We start from the raw sequence: 13,944 nt of genomic DNA on the forward strand, positions 1-13,944 counted from the left end.
CAGCCAGAAGGTGCCCGTGAGCGACTAAAGAGACGTGTTGACATCGCCTTACATCGCGCGCACCGGCACAGCGCCAAGCTCGGCTCAAAAACTCACTTCGCCGGCACGAGGTCACCGCGACAATGCCATCGACACTAGCCGCGTTGCATCCTGCAGGTCACAACGAAGGCACTATGCAGTAATCAATAATATATGGAGATGTACAACATTGTTCGGACGCTCATGAGACCTGGCGTTAGTGTGTGGCTACTGTACAGACACCCTTGACAGATTGCAGAAAACGAGGATGACGAATTCAAAGCTCAACACTTGATGAAGTTCCCGACGATCAATGTCGGAATCCCGTAGGGATCCCGCCGGATGGTGAAGGAGAAACAGCAACTTATGAACCCTTCCTCCTTTGGGGGATCGTCTTTTGGCTTCCCGCGAGACGGCGTCAAGGCACCGGACGAGGGCAGTGAAGGCTTGTAACGCAGCACGCACGATGTGAGCACCGCCTTTTGGTTGGAGTCAAAGGCAACGTTGCCGTACTTCTGCAGTGATGGTCGGACTTGGCACGCAATCTCAGCACGGCCCTGCTCACCTCCCAGTAGTTCACGGCTGAATCTTCTGCCATGAGTTCGTAGATACATAACCGCCCCTTCGAGGATTAGAGTTAGTCAAAGTCCGCGTCAGAGTGGAGGAACCTACGTCACGCAGCATGTAGCCGTCAACACCCACGAGTTCCGCAAACTCGCGGTTGGCTTTGTAAATTTCTCCAGTACGTCGCCATAGACATGCTGGGATAGCCATCGCAGAGAACACGCGGTCATAGTCGAGCAGTAATCGCTCGAAGGCTTCCTCGATGAAGACCAGGTCCTGCACAGCAGATCAGCTGTCATGATCATCACTCTGCAGGACGCCACTCACAATGTCCGTTAATGATTCAGACTGGGCTATTGCTCGGAACTTTGGTCGTAGCACAGATAATGGCTGCAAGATCTTCTGCTTCGACTCCAAAGAGACACTAGAACACCCGTTAAGCTTTCATTGACGACACTCCGGCGTAGTCCATACGATGAAGCCTCCGTACTGAACTGCTCTGCCCGGGCCGCTGTGGTCGGCGTTGTATCCGCCTGTTCAGTAGCGACGGACTGCGTGCGAGCAGTTCGAGGTACGGAGGCCCCGCAGTATGGACTCGGCCGTCAGAGCACTCGATAGCCACACACTTTCTGTCCATCCACCGTGACAAACGTGCGTAGCCCTTCACGTAGTTGTACGGCTTCAGCAAGCCCGCTTCGTACTTGCTTCGGATGACCATGTTCAGACGTTCGTTCCGTGACCCAGACGCTTGATCTGCTGCTGTGAGGAAGAACCTCTCCGTCTTCGTCGCTGCGGGAAGCACGACCGGTGCGGGCTCTTCTGGAGGCCTCTCCGGAGACGGAGGCGCGATAGCTTCAGCGGAGCCGGAGGATTGTGGAGGGGCTATGTAAGGGTTGTCGACGCCGAGGGAGACAGAGTTGCCGTACGGTGTCGGGGACATCAGGGACGGGTTCACCCCTGCTTGCTGGCCGAAGAAAGAGCCATCGTCTAATGACTCTAGGAAGTCCCTGCGAGTGTCATCAAGGAGGGGTCTTCGGGCGAAGTCGTAGGGGGGACAACGTACGAAAGCACCGAGAACTCGTTCATCCCGTCGGGCGGGTACAGGAACGCGCCCTGTGCCATGCTCATTCCCATACCGGGCCAACCAGTGTTCATCGGGGCAGCAGTCATGGGTGGTGCGAACTGGGAGGGGCCTGCAATGATCCGCTTTCGGTGCACAGCGGGTACGGTCTATTGTAAATTCACACACCAGGGAGAGGTCTCGTAGCGTCCGCGGCAGGATTCGGTATCGAGCTGGTAGGGCTCGCGAGCGCAGGGTCCTTGCCCGCAGAACGCCGTTCGTCGTGACAGAGATGTCCAATCTCACGTTTAATGCTGCGCGTCCCGGGTCCCGATTAATCTTTCATTTCCCGTGCGGATGGATGGAATACGCACCAACGCTGGCATGGACGACCCTCGTCGCAGGTCATATGGCTGCGACGACAATAGAGACAGGCATGGTTGACCTTGCGGCGTTTGGGCCCTTTTTTCTTCTTTCCCGTGCCGTCCTGGTCCTGCTCGCCGTCGAAATGGTGCGGCTCGGTTGAGGCGGAATCAGGAGTGGTGGTATCGGCGTGGCCCGGATCGTTCGCAAAGCTCGACATGGTTTGAGGTCGGGAGTGTTCGGTGCCAACGTGTAGTCTTTCTTATGCGGTCTCACCCGATGTAAGTACTTTTGTTATTGGCCCTTGTAGAGTTTACTTATGTCCTCACAAAACTACTGATATATATTGTTACCCGCATTATCAGTCACGCTGTACATAAGTACGTCTACTTATAGCCAGTGGCAGCTGCGTGCGGCGGATCACAGAAAGTCCCTTTCTTGGGTGCCCTTCGTTCATATCGGATGATGAATGTATACTAGAATACTCGATTGACAAAGCTGGGAAAACCTACACAACCACGATACGAATAGTGATCAGTCAATCTCAGAACAGTAATGATATAAGTAAGGACAAAATCAGTATGTTACAACAGCGTCCATGGCATTGAGATACGGATAGTTGCTCAATCGACCGGACGAACGACCACCAGCTTCTCAGCGCCGAGCTCATCCACCGTAAATTGCCTTGTCGTGACGACCATGAGACCGCCGGCTTCGACCATGTTAACCCTCGCTTGCTGACCCTTATGTGGACCGTGAAGGATGAGGACTTCCGTACCGTACTTCTCAGGGTTGACAGGCTTGAGGACCTCGACCGGTACCTGCAACGAAGGTTTGGCGGGGTCCAGCGGCTCGAGGAAGCGCACGTTCGCCGTTGCAGCGAAATTCGCGCTCTTCGTATCAAAGACAGACACAACGATGCCCTGTTTGCCCTCGTAATCGCCGTTGAACCACCCGCTGGGACCGAAGGAGCCTTTGACATCGACCAGCATGCCGCGCTGGCTCGAGAACTCCGGTTCAAGGAGCCATTGGTCCGACAGTTCTGAACAGATATGAGACGAAACCGCACTCTGAACAATTAAAAGACCTACCGAAGGGAGCATTGGATGCGACGTTGATGTTGAAGTCAGCTGCAGAAGGACCAGGAGTGACCATGCTGGTCGCGATGTTAGGTGTTCGGAAGTCATTGTACAAGTCGTGAACACCAGGCGTCGGTGCACCGGTGTATGGGTTCGCGGCAGGGGAGGTCGCCTCTTCACCAGCAGGACGACGGAACTGTTGAGGATTGTCGATGTAACTGAGGTCCTCCTGTCGTATATTATGCATGAATACGGTGTGCAAACGGCCAGATGGCATACTCACCCATTCGGAGCCCCAAGCTCTGCGTGGGGTCTCGTGGCCAGATCCCTGTGGGCGTTCTGGAGACTTGGCTTGACCTCCTGTGGGCGACTGTGCTGATCCGTCCCAGCGTGGCGTCTTCGGCTGGTTCTGCGTGTACGGGTTCGGTGTCCGTCCCGCGCCAGGCCACGCCGGGGTCTTGTCGCCAAACTGATGCGGTGTGGCCCCTGCACCTGGCCATGCAGGGGTCTTCTCCCAACCAGGCGTCTGTCCTGAGCCCCAATGCGGTGTCTTTCCCCCGCCATTGGCATATGGATTCGGTGTCCGTCCCACCGCACCCCAAGCAGGCGTGCGCCCGCCGTTGCCCGCGTATGGGTTCGGTGTACGGCCACCATTAGCGTTGAAACCGCCCCGCGGCGGGCCCATATTGTTGAGGCCTTCAAGCGGTTCTAGGGCACCATTCTGACTGTGGACACGGTCAACAAGCGCATCAGTGGAATAGCAAGATTTCGCACTTTCTCCGCATGAGCTTCGCCTTATCGATCGAGATCACCTTGTTACCAGTGACGAGTTCGACTCGAGCAATAGGTCCATTCGTATCCTTGATAGTGCCGACGTAGCCCTTGTTTGGTCCCTTCGTCACAGTCACAGTGACACCGATCAGACGATCTCTAGGACCGCGACCCATGTTACCAGAGCCGACCATGCCTCCTACACCACCATTTAACGCAGGATTCATCTTGGAGAGGTCAGTGGTGCCAAGCTTCATGGCGTTGCCTTTGGGCGCCAAGGATACCAGGGAACGAGCACGGGTGACGAACACACCACCGTTCTCGTTGTAGTCCCGGTTGTGCAGGAACGCGAAGAACGATTGGTAGGTGTGCAGGACACGGCCTTTACGTGCCTAGACCAATGCAATTTAAAACCGTCCTTTCCATGTATGAGTTCCGCAATCTTACCTCCCCGTCGATCTCCTTGACATTGTCGTTCACACGCAATTCGTGGCCTTCTGCATCAGTGGCGATCGCTCGATTCGAGTCTCGACGCATGGAGATTTGATGTGGCTGCACGAGTCGAACTTGGCCATTCTGGTCGAGCACTCGAAACGAGTCCCTCTCCGTCTTGAAGATGACACCGACGGTCTGCAGACTGAGTTGCACAAATCAGTCACAAGCCAGAAGTCCAGTGCAAGAAACTCACTCGAGCTGAACAAGATCGTGTAGCTCGTAGTTGCCAACGACGTTTGTTCCCGTGCCGACCTCAGCTGCTTCACGGAGATCTTTCGAGAACACAGAGACCTAATGGGGTTGTTAATCCAGTTGGCGAACATTGGACAACATTACTTACCTCTTGCATCGACATGTCAGATAAGAAAGTCACTACATTGTCAACAACCGAGACGACGAGACCCGTCTCATCGGCATTTTGCCCTGTCATAACCTTGACATGATCACCGGCCTTGAAGCGCTTGCGCACACTGCGCGCGGGGAGCTGAATCCGCTGCCCCTCGAGGTCCATACCTACAGACTGGATTGATACGATGTCCTGCTCAATTGAATGGACAGTTCCGTGCACGCCGGCCTGCTCGCCCTCGAAGACCTCGACATGATCACCGGGCTGCAGCACGGAGATGGCAGCTTTCCGTGACGCCTCGGCGATAATCGACAGGTCTACGTTCGCGTCGTTTTCTGTGCCATCCTGGCCGCGCGTGAACCGTGTGATCTCGTCCAGCGTGGGACTGACGTCATCCAGTTGAAGCGCGGTGAGGCGGAAGTCCTTCTCGATGAAGCCGTCTCTGTAAGTGTCGTTCTGGAACACATACACTTGGTTACGCTTCGATACGGCCTTGCGTCCGTACACCTTGACCGCCTCCTCGTAATTGAAGAAACGTTGTGGCGGACGCATGCTGAAGGATGATAGCCCAGACGGGCCCTTCTTGCGCTTCTTGCCCGTCGCGTCGAGCGCTGCGTCGTCCTTGGGGTTCAGGTCGATACGCGGGATGAACTTGAGGCCAACCTCCTCTCCGTTCTCCGTGATGTCCATGACCTGCGCGAGGTCGCCCTGGTATTTGCCACGCTTGATGCGAACCCAGCTTCCCGGCGTGACAGTAAGGTCCTGTTTCTTGATTTGCAGCAGACTAGCCATTTCATCAATAGGCACAAGCACGATTCCTCGACTGGGGAACACGCCGACGAGCCCGTTGCAGGCGTCTGAGACTTGCTGGCGCTGTGGGCCTCCACATAAATCATACCAGGAAGGGAATCACGTTGGAAGGCAGATAAAACCTGGAGTGGCCGGTTGGAGAATTCCAGGTCAAGGGCCTTGCGCATGAGACTGAAGACGAGGTCGCGTTCCTTGCCGGGCTAAAAATGATGCATCAATGCGAGCTGAATACACACACGAGTATCGTATACCTACCCTCACGCGGACTTGCCAAAGGCTTGGGTCCTCCACGGACGGCATAAGCATTCGTTGCGGCAGCTCTGCATCACTGGTGAACCGCTTCGCAGTGCGCTTGTACCGTTGATTCAGGTTTTCTGCAATCTTAGCAAGATCTTGGTCGTTGAGCTCCCGCTCTCGTCTGTCGAACCGTGCATGATCCGCTGCGCGGCGCGTAACGTCGTCCTCCTCCGCCTCTCCGCCGACGACGAACTCATCTGGGTGGCATGATAAGCTATCTTTCCCCGACAGAGAGAAGCAGGTTACTCACCACGAGCATACTCATCCTCGTCCTCCTCTTCGTCTTCGTCCTCATCCACCTCGGCCTCGACATCGAGGAAACGATTTACGGCAGGGCGTTTCGTCCTCTATATACATCTTGGTGGTGAGTCAGTGCGGCTATACCATATTCGTTACGCACTCTCCGTTTCTTCCCCCGGTCTGCTCCTGGGTCCTCTTCCTCCTCATCTTCCTCGTCCTCATCCTCGTCGTAGTCCCTCCGAGAGCTCTTGCGCGGTCGTTCCTCCTGTTCCTCCTCGTATTCTGCTTCTACCTCTTCATTCTCCTCCACAGCTCCGCCGCTAGCTGGTATGTCGTCCTCGTAATCAGACATGGTGAGCAATGCGAAGAAAGACGACGTTGCAAGCTGTTGCAAGTCAGAACGCGATCGTCCACTGGCACGCTCGGAGCCACAGGGATCAACTGCCATATATGGATGTCACATGACTTAGCCCGTCTTTGTAGTCTTGAGTCGGACTCGGATGTGATCAGTGTGAGCTACAAAATCTGTCGTTGTTCAAACGTTCAATTGCAATTTTGGGTGCTTTGGAACAGAACGCTGTGCTTGTGAGTCCGCCGGAAGAGAAGTCTTTGTCTTTGGCCTCCGTGATATTGATTTTTCGTCCGACATTTATTGACAATGCTGTATTCCGAAGTTGGCCTCCTCGCTTGCTCCTCGCTGTAACTTGAATAGGCACCCTACGGTGTGATGTTCACAGGCACTCTATGTCGATAGCCACACATGTCAATTGTCAGCCGTCTTCATACCGTGCTGAAGACACTACGCTGACTTGAACGGATATGAGGAACCCCGCCCTCCAAGAAGGTTTGACAATTGCCGGCCATATTATACACCCAGTGACATGCTCTGATAACCAGGATGGTGGTGTTCCCGCGAGAGGGCATCAGGGTGAATGTTGCTTTCGGGTACGTTAATAAACTCGGCTTCGCTGGAATGGATGCACCACAGCTGTTTCGAGAGGCTGGCGTGGAAGGGCCCATTACTTATGTACTGAGTGTCTCTTGCCCAATCATAGCATCGAAGCCAAAAGGCCCGCGGAAGGAGTAAGATATCAAACAGTGGATAGGCTCACTAGGGGTTCTTGACGGTTCTACGACATGGGAATCCCAATCGTATTGAGCCTGAGTTCACTCACTCCATTCTTCCTGAATCCCAGCTGACCCTTATCGTGTGCAGAAGTTGATGGAGCGCAGCATATCTCGTAGGGCCGTGGCTCTCTCGGGGCCAGGCATTGTCTGGTGAGTTTGCGGTACCAGTGACTGCTTCGTTCCTTGAGGCTATTGCGCGTCACTTATGAATATTTAAGGGAGGGTGTCTGCGAGACGTCCAAGCAGTTCCCGACAATCCCCTTCAGACACAATGCCGGGTACAGTCTTACCACCTGCACCACGTTGGGTCCCTGCCCCACTTACAGGGGTGAACTGTGAGTGCACAATGGATAGACAGTAGTCGATGTCTCATAGCTACTCATCAGTGGAGTATGCCGACCTACCCATCATCGACTTTGCGAAGTTGGCTACCCCCGGTGGTAGCGCGGAGTTGGCGCAGCAAGTGCACGATGCAATGACCACCTCAGGTTTCTTCTACGTGGTCAATCATGGTCATACACAGGCAGAGGTCTGCGCACAGACTCGGAAATTATTAAGCTGATTGTTCACATCTTATTGGGTAGACCGACAGGATGTTCGACATTGGGGATGTTGCATTCAGTCAGGTATCTGACCAGGAAAAGAAGGCCTACGAAGGAAATGTCAAGGAGACAGGGACGTACCAAGGCTACAAGTTGCGTCAGTACTGGGTAAGTCGGCAGCCCCTTATATACTACACCTTGATGAACGGGCCTCTAGCACATCGAAGCGGGCGTGAAGGACCAGATCGAGCACTACAACAGTTCGTTCATATCTTCCGAAATATTATGATTTATACTAATAGTAGGAACAGTCAATCGAGACGTTACAAGGAGGCAGCACCCGGAAGCTATGCGACCGGTCCTGCCTGAAATCAGCGAGTTCGCCAAATTCTGTCACTTCAACATCCTTCACCCCGTGCTTCGGTATGTGGATCAATTCCTTAGCTCAATGACTATTTCGAAAGGTTAAACCAGGCTCCTCGCCATTCGCCTCGAGCTGCCAGAGAACACGTTCGTGGACCAATTCAATTTCGATGCCGAGGGTGATACCTGGTGTACGTATCTACCGCTTTTCATGCCTTTGATGAGCATGTCTGACGAGTGCATCAGTTCGGGCCATGAAGTAGTACGTAGGGTCTCGCTGGTTATCCGTGACAGAATCTCAAGAATGCACAGTTACCCTCGTTCTAAGGACGAAGAAGAGAAGACGAAGAACGTCTGGCTCAAAGGCCACACTGGTATGTATTTCACCCGCCACTACCCAAGTAGATGAAGTGTCTCATATCGTCCCAGACTACACCGGCATCTCGATCCTGTGGAGCCAACCGGTATCCGCCTTGCAAGTGATGTCCCCGGACGGAAGATGGCGCTGGGTCAAGCACATCGACAACGCAGTCGTGAGTCAGGCTGCTCGCAACTCAGAGGATTCGCGCTCACTTCCTGCTTGACTCCATTTCAAGGTCATCAACGCAGGCGAAGCCATGGAGTTTCTCTCCGGCGGGTACTACAAAGCGACCATCCACCGCGTGGTCCAGCCGCCAGAGGACCAGCACGGCTATCCGCGTCTGGGTCTGTTCTACTTCACCATGCCCGACGACGACGTTCTGCTCGTCCCGCAAGTCGAGAGTCCCGTCCTGCAGAGAAGCGGCATCAAGCGGCGCTTCGAGGACGTCGACGCTCCTACTATGGAGCAGTGGCGGAAGGGCAGGTCCAGTCGGTACGGCCAGGTCAACCTCGAGAAGAGGACCGATGGCCACGAGCAGGATGTCGTCCATGGTATCGTTGTAAAGCACTACAACTGAGAGCGGTTGAGAAGGCGCTATGTGCTTGCAGAAATGATTATCACAATGTACAGTAGTAGACTCCGGTGTCAACTGTCAGAAGCCTCGCTCAGCCTTCCTTCGCCCACAAAAAAGCATCACCTTGTTGGATTCGTCTTTACTCGAGATTACTACGCGCCATTTCAATCAGTCTATGCCCATTTGGTGTTGCTGCCGGCCTGCAAAGATATTGCTACATTATGTATTCTTTCCCTTCCGAAGGTAAATCCAAACTACTGCCACTGTCCGGTTTTACGTGATGACAGTCGGCTCATCGCGCTGCAAGAACTCCTTAAGGCTGCTCAGCTCCAGCGCAACCTCGATCAAGCCCTGCAGACCCTCCTTCGTCGGCTTGCTGAGCTCCGCTTTGCCCTTGTCCGCCGCGACGTAGCGCTCGACATACATCCGCACCGTAGCGCCCTGGCTGCCCGTGCCGCTGAGCCGGAACACGACACGACTGCCGTCCTCGAAGCGGACGACCTGGCCCTGGTTCTTCGACACGCTGTGGTCGATCGGGTCCGTGTAGTCGAAGTTGTACGCGTCCTTGACGACGAACTTCTGACCCGTCGACGCAGACGCGTGCGTCGTGCCCGCGAGGTCGCCCTTTGCGATGTGTGCGTTGAGCTTGTCGACGATCTTCTGCGCGCCGTCGGACGAGACTTCCTCATAGTCGTACCGCGAAAAGAACGAACGGCCATACACGTCGTAGTGCTTCTGCAGCAACTCGTTGATGCCGATCAACTCATTCGGTGACTGCTTGTTCGCGTACGCGAGGATGTTGAGCCATGCTGGGAGTTTGTTAGGGCGTAACTCGCGCTTTCATCGGTAGCGAGACTTACCGACAACAGCCCACACCCCGTCCTTCTCCCGAATGTGGTCCGAGCCGGTACCGAATGACTCCTCACCACAAATGGAGAGACGACCAGCATCCATGAGATTCCCGAAGAACTTCCAGCCTATCAGTTGATTGTGATCAGATTCGCCCATAGCTCAAATGAACCGAACAGCTCTCACCAGTCGGTACGACATGGCACTCGAGGCCCTTCTTCTTCGCAACGTAGTCGATCTGCGCACTCGTTGGCATACTACGCGCAAGACCCTTGACGCCACTCTTGAAGTAAGGGATCGCCTCCGCAGCCCAGTCGGCGATGATTGCGACACTGTCACTCGGCGTGACAAACGCGCCCTTTCCATAGATCATATTCCGGTCACCATCACCATCGCTAGCGGCGCCGAAGGCGATGTTGTCGCGCTCAACCCGCTCCACGAGGTCGTGTGCGTAGGTCAGGTTCGGGTCGGGGTGTCCGCCGCCAAAGTCCGGCAGAGGCACGTCGTTCTGCACGGACGACGAGGGCAGCCCGAGCGTGTCCACGAAGATCGCTCGGCCGTACGGGCCGGTGACACCATGCAGACCGTCGAAGAGCACGCTGAAGGTGTCTGCCTTCTCGACGAGGAAGCTCTTGATGAGCGGGAAGTCAAAGATCTCCTGCAGCATCTCGAGGTAGTCCTTGACGGAGTCGAGCACCTGCACTTCGGCCGGGCCGTATTTGGACGTGCCAATCTTGCTCAGATCGGCGGGCGGGAGCTCAAGGAGCTTGTAGGACGAGATGGTCTTGCTCTTCTCGTAGATCTTGTTCGTCACGTTCTCCGGCGCGGGCCCACCATTCGAGACGTTGTACTTGATACCGAAGTCGTTGTTCGGGCCTCCCGGGTTATGGGATGCGGTGAGCAGGATGCCACCATTCGCCTTGTACTTCCGGATGGCATTCGAGGCTGCGGGCGTGGACAGGATGACGTCCTTTCCGATGATGAACTTCGCGACGCCATTCGCAGCGCCGATCTTGAGGATCAACTGCGCCGTCTCGGGACTGAAGAAACGGCCATCGCCACCGACGACGAGGGTCATACCCTTCGGCTCGATGGAGTCGAAGATGGCCTGGATGAAGTTCTCTGTGTAGTGCTACTCGAATCAGTACAAGGTCAGTACAGTTGCACTGGAAGGAAATACGGGGACATACGTCTTGCTGGAAGACCTTCACCCTACCCAAGCGTCATTAGTACATGTCTCAAATTACAACATAGCGATCATATTTAGAATGCTTGTGAAAGATGCTGGAGGCGTCATTGTTTTCAACAAGGCTTGCGGTAAGTAACAATTCTGTTACAGCGGCAGCGCAGCGCCGTCAATCTCGATGTTGCGCGTCAAGGCTGCTCCATGTCATTGAGCGCCTCGCACGGTGGCAGCGTCCGCGCGTCCGCGACCTCGATGTGCCTAGCCTGTGTCGCCAGATGCGTTCTACTCTCACAGCTCGACATCACGGCTTCATTCAAGCCCCCTCCCGTCGCCCACCAAGCCTCCATCCCCATGACGGTGGCAGCCCTCCAGCACCTCCGACGCGCCTAACACTATTCCAAGACTGCGTGCAGTAGTACTCACCGCTTCCGCAAGCCAGATGTTCCTGGCTTCTGGCCATCGTACGGCTTGGTCTGGATCTCCTTAACTTGGAACGACATGATGAATGAGAGGGAAGAGTTGTGGAGGAAATGCGACTGGAGCAGCCTTTATAGCGATCTAATCTACATCGACGCCGTGACCTCCGTGACAGTCGCGTTATGTCACGCGTTCTATCACCGGATATGGCGACCCATTCTGCCCCGCTCACCCACCGGACCGACTTATACGAACTTTGATTGTCACCTTGGCATCTAAGCCTATGGATTCCCCAGCGTTGAAAGGAACTCTTGGCCTCTATTCCAACGCACGTTGCTTTCGACGATCCTTCCGCCGAGGTCACGCTCGGGCGGCAGTGGGAGTCACGACGTTGTCACGACCTCTGACGTCAATCCGTATGCAGTGCCCAACGGGTCTCTTCACCATTAGAACGATGCAGCACGGAAGAGAACAGAGTTGAATTCTATGAAGACTGACGGGGAGGTAATGCGACATTCTAGCGAGCGTGAAGTAGCCAGGAAGCAGCCAGCAATGCTCAGGTGCGCACAACGAGGAACTGTTCCGGAACTTCTGGGCTTTCGTACGGGCCCAACCGAGTCTCCGATTCCAGCGAGCCGTCCTCCTTCTTGCGCACAATCCGCTCAACCTGGGCCATCGATATGGGATCAACACGCATGATCGACACAAGCAGCACGTTATCGTACGCACCTGGAAGACACGCGTGTTGTAGCCAAACTGCATGAGGTTCGGCCCACTCTGCTTAACGATGCTGAGGATCTGATCCCGCGCGATCATGGGTACGTCCTCCGATCCGAGATCGAGGGGACGGTTCACATGCACGGCACGCAAACCCCTTGCCTGAGCGAGGATGGGACCCAGTTTGCCCTTGCACACCCCGCAGTACTTTAGTAACGACACACTGCAAGAGAGCGAGTACCTACCAACGACCCTTGCTCAATCACGACAAACAGTTGTTCAAGCTGCTCGCATCCCCGGCAGATATAATTGACACTGGCCAGGTTCATCCTCAGCCTGTGCACGCTGAACCGCCTTAAGCGTCTTCCGTGCCGGTCTACGATCGCGTTGCAGAACTCTTCGCCGAAGGCAGGGCCGACATCCCCGCCGATCGTGGAGATGTGGAACTGTTCCAGCGGTGCGGGGTGGAGCAGGGAAAGGACGTCCGTTTTCCACGTCGGTGAACCGTCGACAGTCAGCGTGATCGAGCGCAACCGCGCCAATGCGTTGTGTCTTGCACATAGGTCGCTGAAGTTGGCCATATCCTACAGATCATTTGCTAAGGTCAGATGCGAGGTCTGTTTGAAATTAGGGACCCAAATCGTACAAACGACGGTGAGAGGCCTTCCATGCCCAATGCGAGTAGGCCATGAGTGTTCTGGGCTATTATCGCCCAGATGCCGTGTTCTGTGACCTTGACACAACCCGCAATGTACAGGCGTTCCACATTGGGTATATTCGGAGCCATTTCTTGCAAGATCGCGTCGTTTATTGTACCCGGTGTCTGCACAGCTGCACCGTCAATATTACTCAGCCACCGTTTTCAGTGTCCTTACCTTGCACAGAATGGTCAAATGCCTCAGCACACCTCCAGTAGCTGACGTCCAGGTTGGCAGCACGTCAGTAACGGCATGTCTCGGCATGATCAACGATATCCGCCGCAAGTGCGTGAATTTCCTCAATAACCACGGATCGTAGTAGTTCTCGTGGTTGCCGTTGATTTCGAGCTCCTCGAGGTGCGCGCACGGGAGGAGTGCCTCGAGGATCTCTGTAGTCAGCGAGCCGTCGCGCGTCCAGGTGCACGAGCGGAGGTTGACGCAGTTCTTGATGCCGGAGAGGCAGAGCTGGAGCGTCGCTTCGTGCTCGACGACGTAGAAGGACTTTGGGAAGTCTCGTATTTCTGTGTAGGTGCAACAAGCGCGTCAGACTGGCTGAGGTGGCAATAACTACGGTCGCATGCGTTTGCATTCCATCTTATGCATTGCTCACCTAGTCGTTGAACATGTTTAGCCAGGTGTGGACACGAACTAAGGGTGCGGAACAACCTAACCACCTATGCATCCTTAGCGGATCTTACAATCCTTCAAAACAGCAGGCTACTAGTCACCTTCGCCTTTCCTTCCTTATGCCAAGCGTAAATGAACGCCCGCTCATACAGATACGGGATTGCGAACGTGTAGAACGCCTTGTTGACTAGACAGAGAGCTGCGAAGTGGCTGGGCCGGACAAGCTGTTGCATGATTACCGGGAGGAGCTCCAGCGGTAGATCCAGAAAGGTTTGTGACATCGTCAGACTAGTGCTACTAATGTCTACCTCTCTGAGGTTGATTCCAAGGTGGAAGACGCAGACTTGGATAAGTCCAGAGTGGCTGCAGGACAGATGATGCTGAGTGGAATCTCAATGAAGTCGACGTTTGAGCCAAGGTACTTAGTAACTATTTATTA

The 13,944-nt window shown here is 54.8% G+C and overlaps 5 protein-coding genes across 5 annotated transcripts; 1 reads left to right on the forward strand and 4 right to left on the reverse strand.

The window, feature by feature from the left end:
- Positions 1-302: 302 nt before the first annotated feature.
- Positions 303-2,225, reverse strand: B0H18DRAFT_1116342 (uncharacterized protein; the record flags this gene model as incomplete). The annotated part of the gene is made up of 8 exons (XM_048033419.1): positions 303-533; positions 584-640; positions 691-858; positions 910-1,006; positions 1,209-1,589; positions 1,646-1,775; positions 1,832-1,956; positions 2,017-2,225. The coding sequence occupies 8 exons, from the start codon at positions 2,223-2,225 to the stop codon at positions 303-305; spliced, it is 1,398 nt and encodes a 465-aa protein (XP_047896789.1).
- An 85-nt stretch (positions 2,226-2,310) lies between these two features.
- On the reverse strand, positions 2,311-6,457 carry B0H18DRAFT_989959 (uncharacterized protein). Its single transcript, XM_048044980.1, has 11 exons — positions 6,204-6,457; positions 6,054-6,150; positions 5,762-6,000; positions 5,610-5,706; positions 4,691-5,577; positions 4,544-4,641; positions 4,303-4,492; positions 3,859-4,247; positions 3,368-3,809; positions 3,097-3,313; positions 2,311-3,047 (listed from the first exon to the last, which is right to left on the reverse strand). The coding sequence occupies exons 1-11, from the start codon at positions 6,393-6,395 to the stop codon at positions 2,629-2,631; spliced, it is 3,267 nt and encodes a 1,088-aa protein (XP_047896790.1). The 5' UTR covers positions 6,396-6,457; the 3' UTR covers positions 2,311-2,628.
- Positions 6,458-7,442: 985 nt separating this feature from the next.
- B0H18DRAFT_1116344 (Clavaminate synthase-like protein) lies at positions 7,443-9,014 on the forward strand (the record flags this gene model as incomplete). The annotated part of the gene is made up of 10 exons (XM_048033420.1): positions 7,443-7,506; positions 7,558-7,700; positions 7,756-7,881; positions 7,931-7,973; positions 8,025-8,136; positions 8,188-8,267; positions 8,323-8,335; positions 8,389-8,450; positions 8,506-8,609; positions 8,673-9,014. 10 exons carry the CDS (start codon positions 7,443-7,445, stop codon positions 9,012-9,014), a joined length of 1,089 nt encoding a protein of 362 aa, XP_047896791.1.
- A 163-nt stretch (positions 9,015-9,177) lies between these two features.
- On the reverse strand, positions 9,178-11,043 carry B0H18DRAFT_87815 (phosphoglucomutase). Its single transcript, XM_048040603.1, has 3 exons — positions 10,047-11,043; positions 9,872-9,988; positions 9,178-9,820 (listed from the first exon to the last, which is right to left on the reverse strand). The coding sequence occupies exons 1-3, from the start codon at positions 10,936-10,938 to the stop codon at positions 9,285-9,287; spliced, it is 1,545 nt and encodes a 514-aa protein (XP_047896792.1). The 5' UTR covers positions 10,939-11,043; the 3' UTR covers positions 9,178-9,284.
- Positions 11,044-11,782: 739 nt separating this feature from the next.
- B0H18DRAFT_989967 (uncharacterized protein) lies at positions 11,783-13,923 on the reverse strand. Its single transcript, XM_048044981.1, has 7 exons — positions 13,607-13,923; positions 13,489-13,552; positions 13,056-13,399; positions 12,827-13,003; positions 12,426-12,764; positions 12,193-12,369; positions 11,783-12,130 (listed from the first exon to the last, which is right to left on the reverse strand). Exons 1-7 carry the CDS (start codon positions 13,784-13,786, stop codon positions 12,020-12,022), a joined length of 1,392 nt encoding a protein of 463 aa, XP_047896793.1. The 5' UTR covers positions 13,787-13,923; the 3' UTR covers positions 11,783-12,019.
- Positions 13,924-13,944: the final 21 nt, after the last annotated feature.

The sequence above is a fragment of the Fomitopsis serialis genome (assembly GCF_022376445.1).
Source record: "Fomitopsis serialis strain Sig1Antser10 chromosome Unknown B0H18scaffold_13, whole genome shotgun sequence".
NCBI lineage: Eukaryota > Fungi > Basidiomycota > Agaricomycetes > Polyporales > Fomitopsidaceae > Fomitopsis > Fomitopsis serialis.

Bases quoted from the DNA above. Each gene is read 5' to 3' on its own strand.
- B0H18DRAFT_989959 (XM_048044980.1), bottom strand. From the start codon at position 6,395: ATGTCTGATTACGAGGACGACATACCAGCTAGCGGCGGAGCTGTGGAG. The intron at 6,151-6,203 runs GTGCGTAACGAA...AGATGTATATAG, and splicing joins ACCGGGGGAAGAAACGGAGA to AGGACGAAACGCCCTGCCGT. The intron at 3,810-3,858 runs GTGCGAAATCTT...CCGTGTCCACAG, and splicing joins GCGAAGCTCATGCGGAGAAA to TCAGAATGGTGCCCTAGAAC.
- B0H18DRAFT_87815 (XM_048040603.1), bottom strand. From the start codon at position 10,938: ATGACCCTCGTCGTCGGTGGCGATGGCCGTTTCTTCAGTCCCGAGACG. The intron at 9,989-10,046 runs GTGAGAGCTGTT...ATCAACTGATAG, and splicing joins GTGCCATGTCGTACCGACTG to GCTGGAAGTTCTTCGGGAAT. The intron at 9,821-9,871 runs GTAAGTCTCGCT...ACAAACTCCCAG, and splicing joins CGGGGTGTGGGCTGTTGTCG to CATGGCTCAACATCCTCGCG.
- B0H18DRAFT_989967 (XM_048044981.1), bottom strand. From the start codon at position 13,786: ATGTCACAAACCTTTCTGGATCTACCGCTGGAGCTCCTCCCGGTAATC. The intron at 13,553-13,606 runs GTGACTAGTAGC...AAGGATGCATAG, and splicing joins ATAAGGAAGGAAAGGCGAAG to GTGGTTAGGTTGTTCCGCAC. The intron at 12,131-12,192 runs GTGCGTACGATA...TCGATGGCCCAG, and splicing joins ACAACACGCGTGTCTTCCAG to GTTGAGCGGATTGTGCGCAA.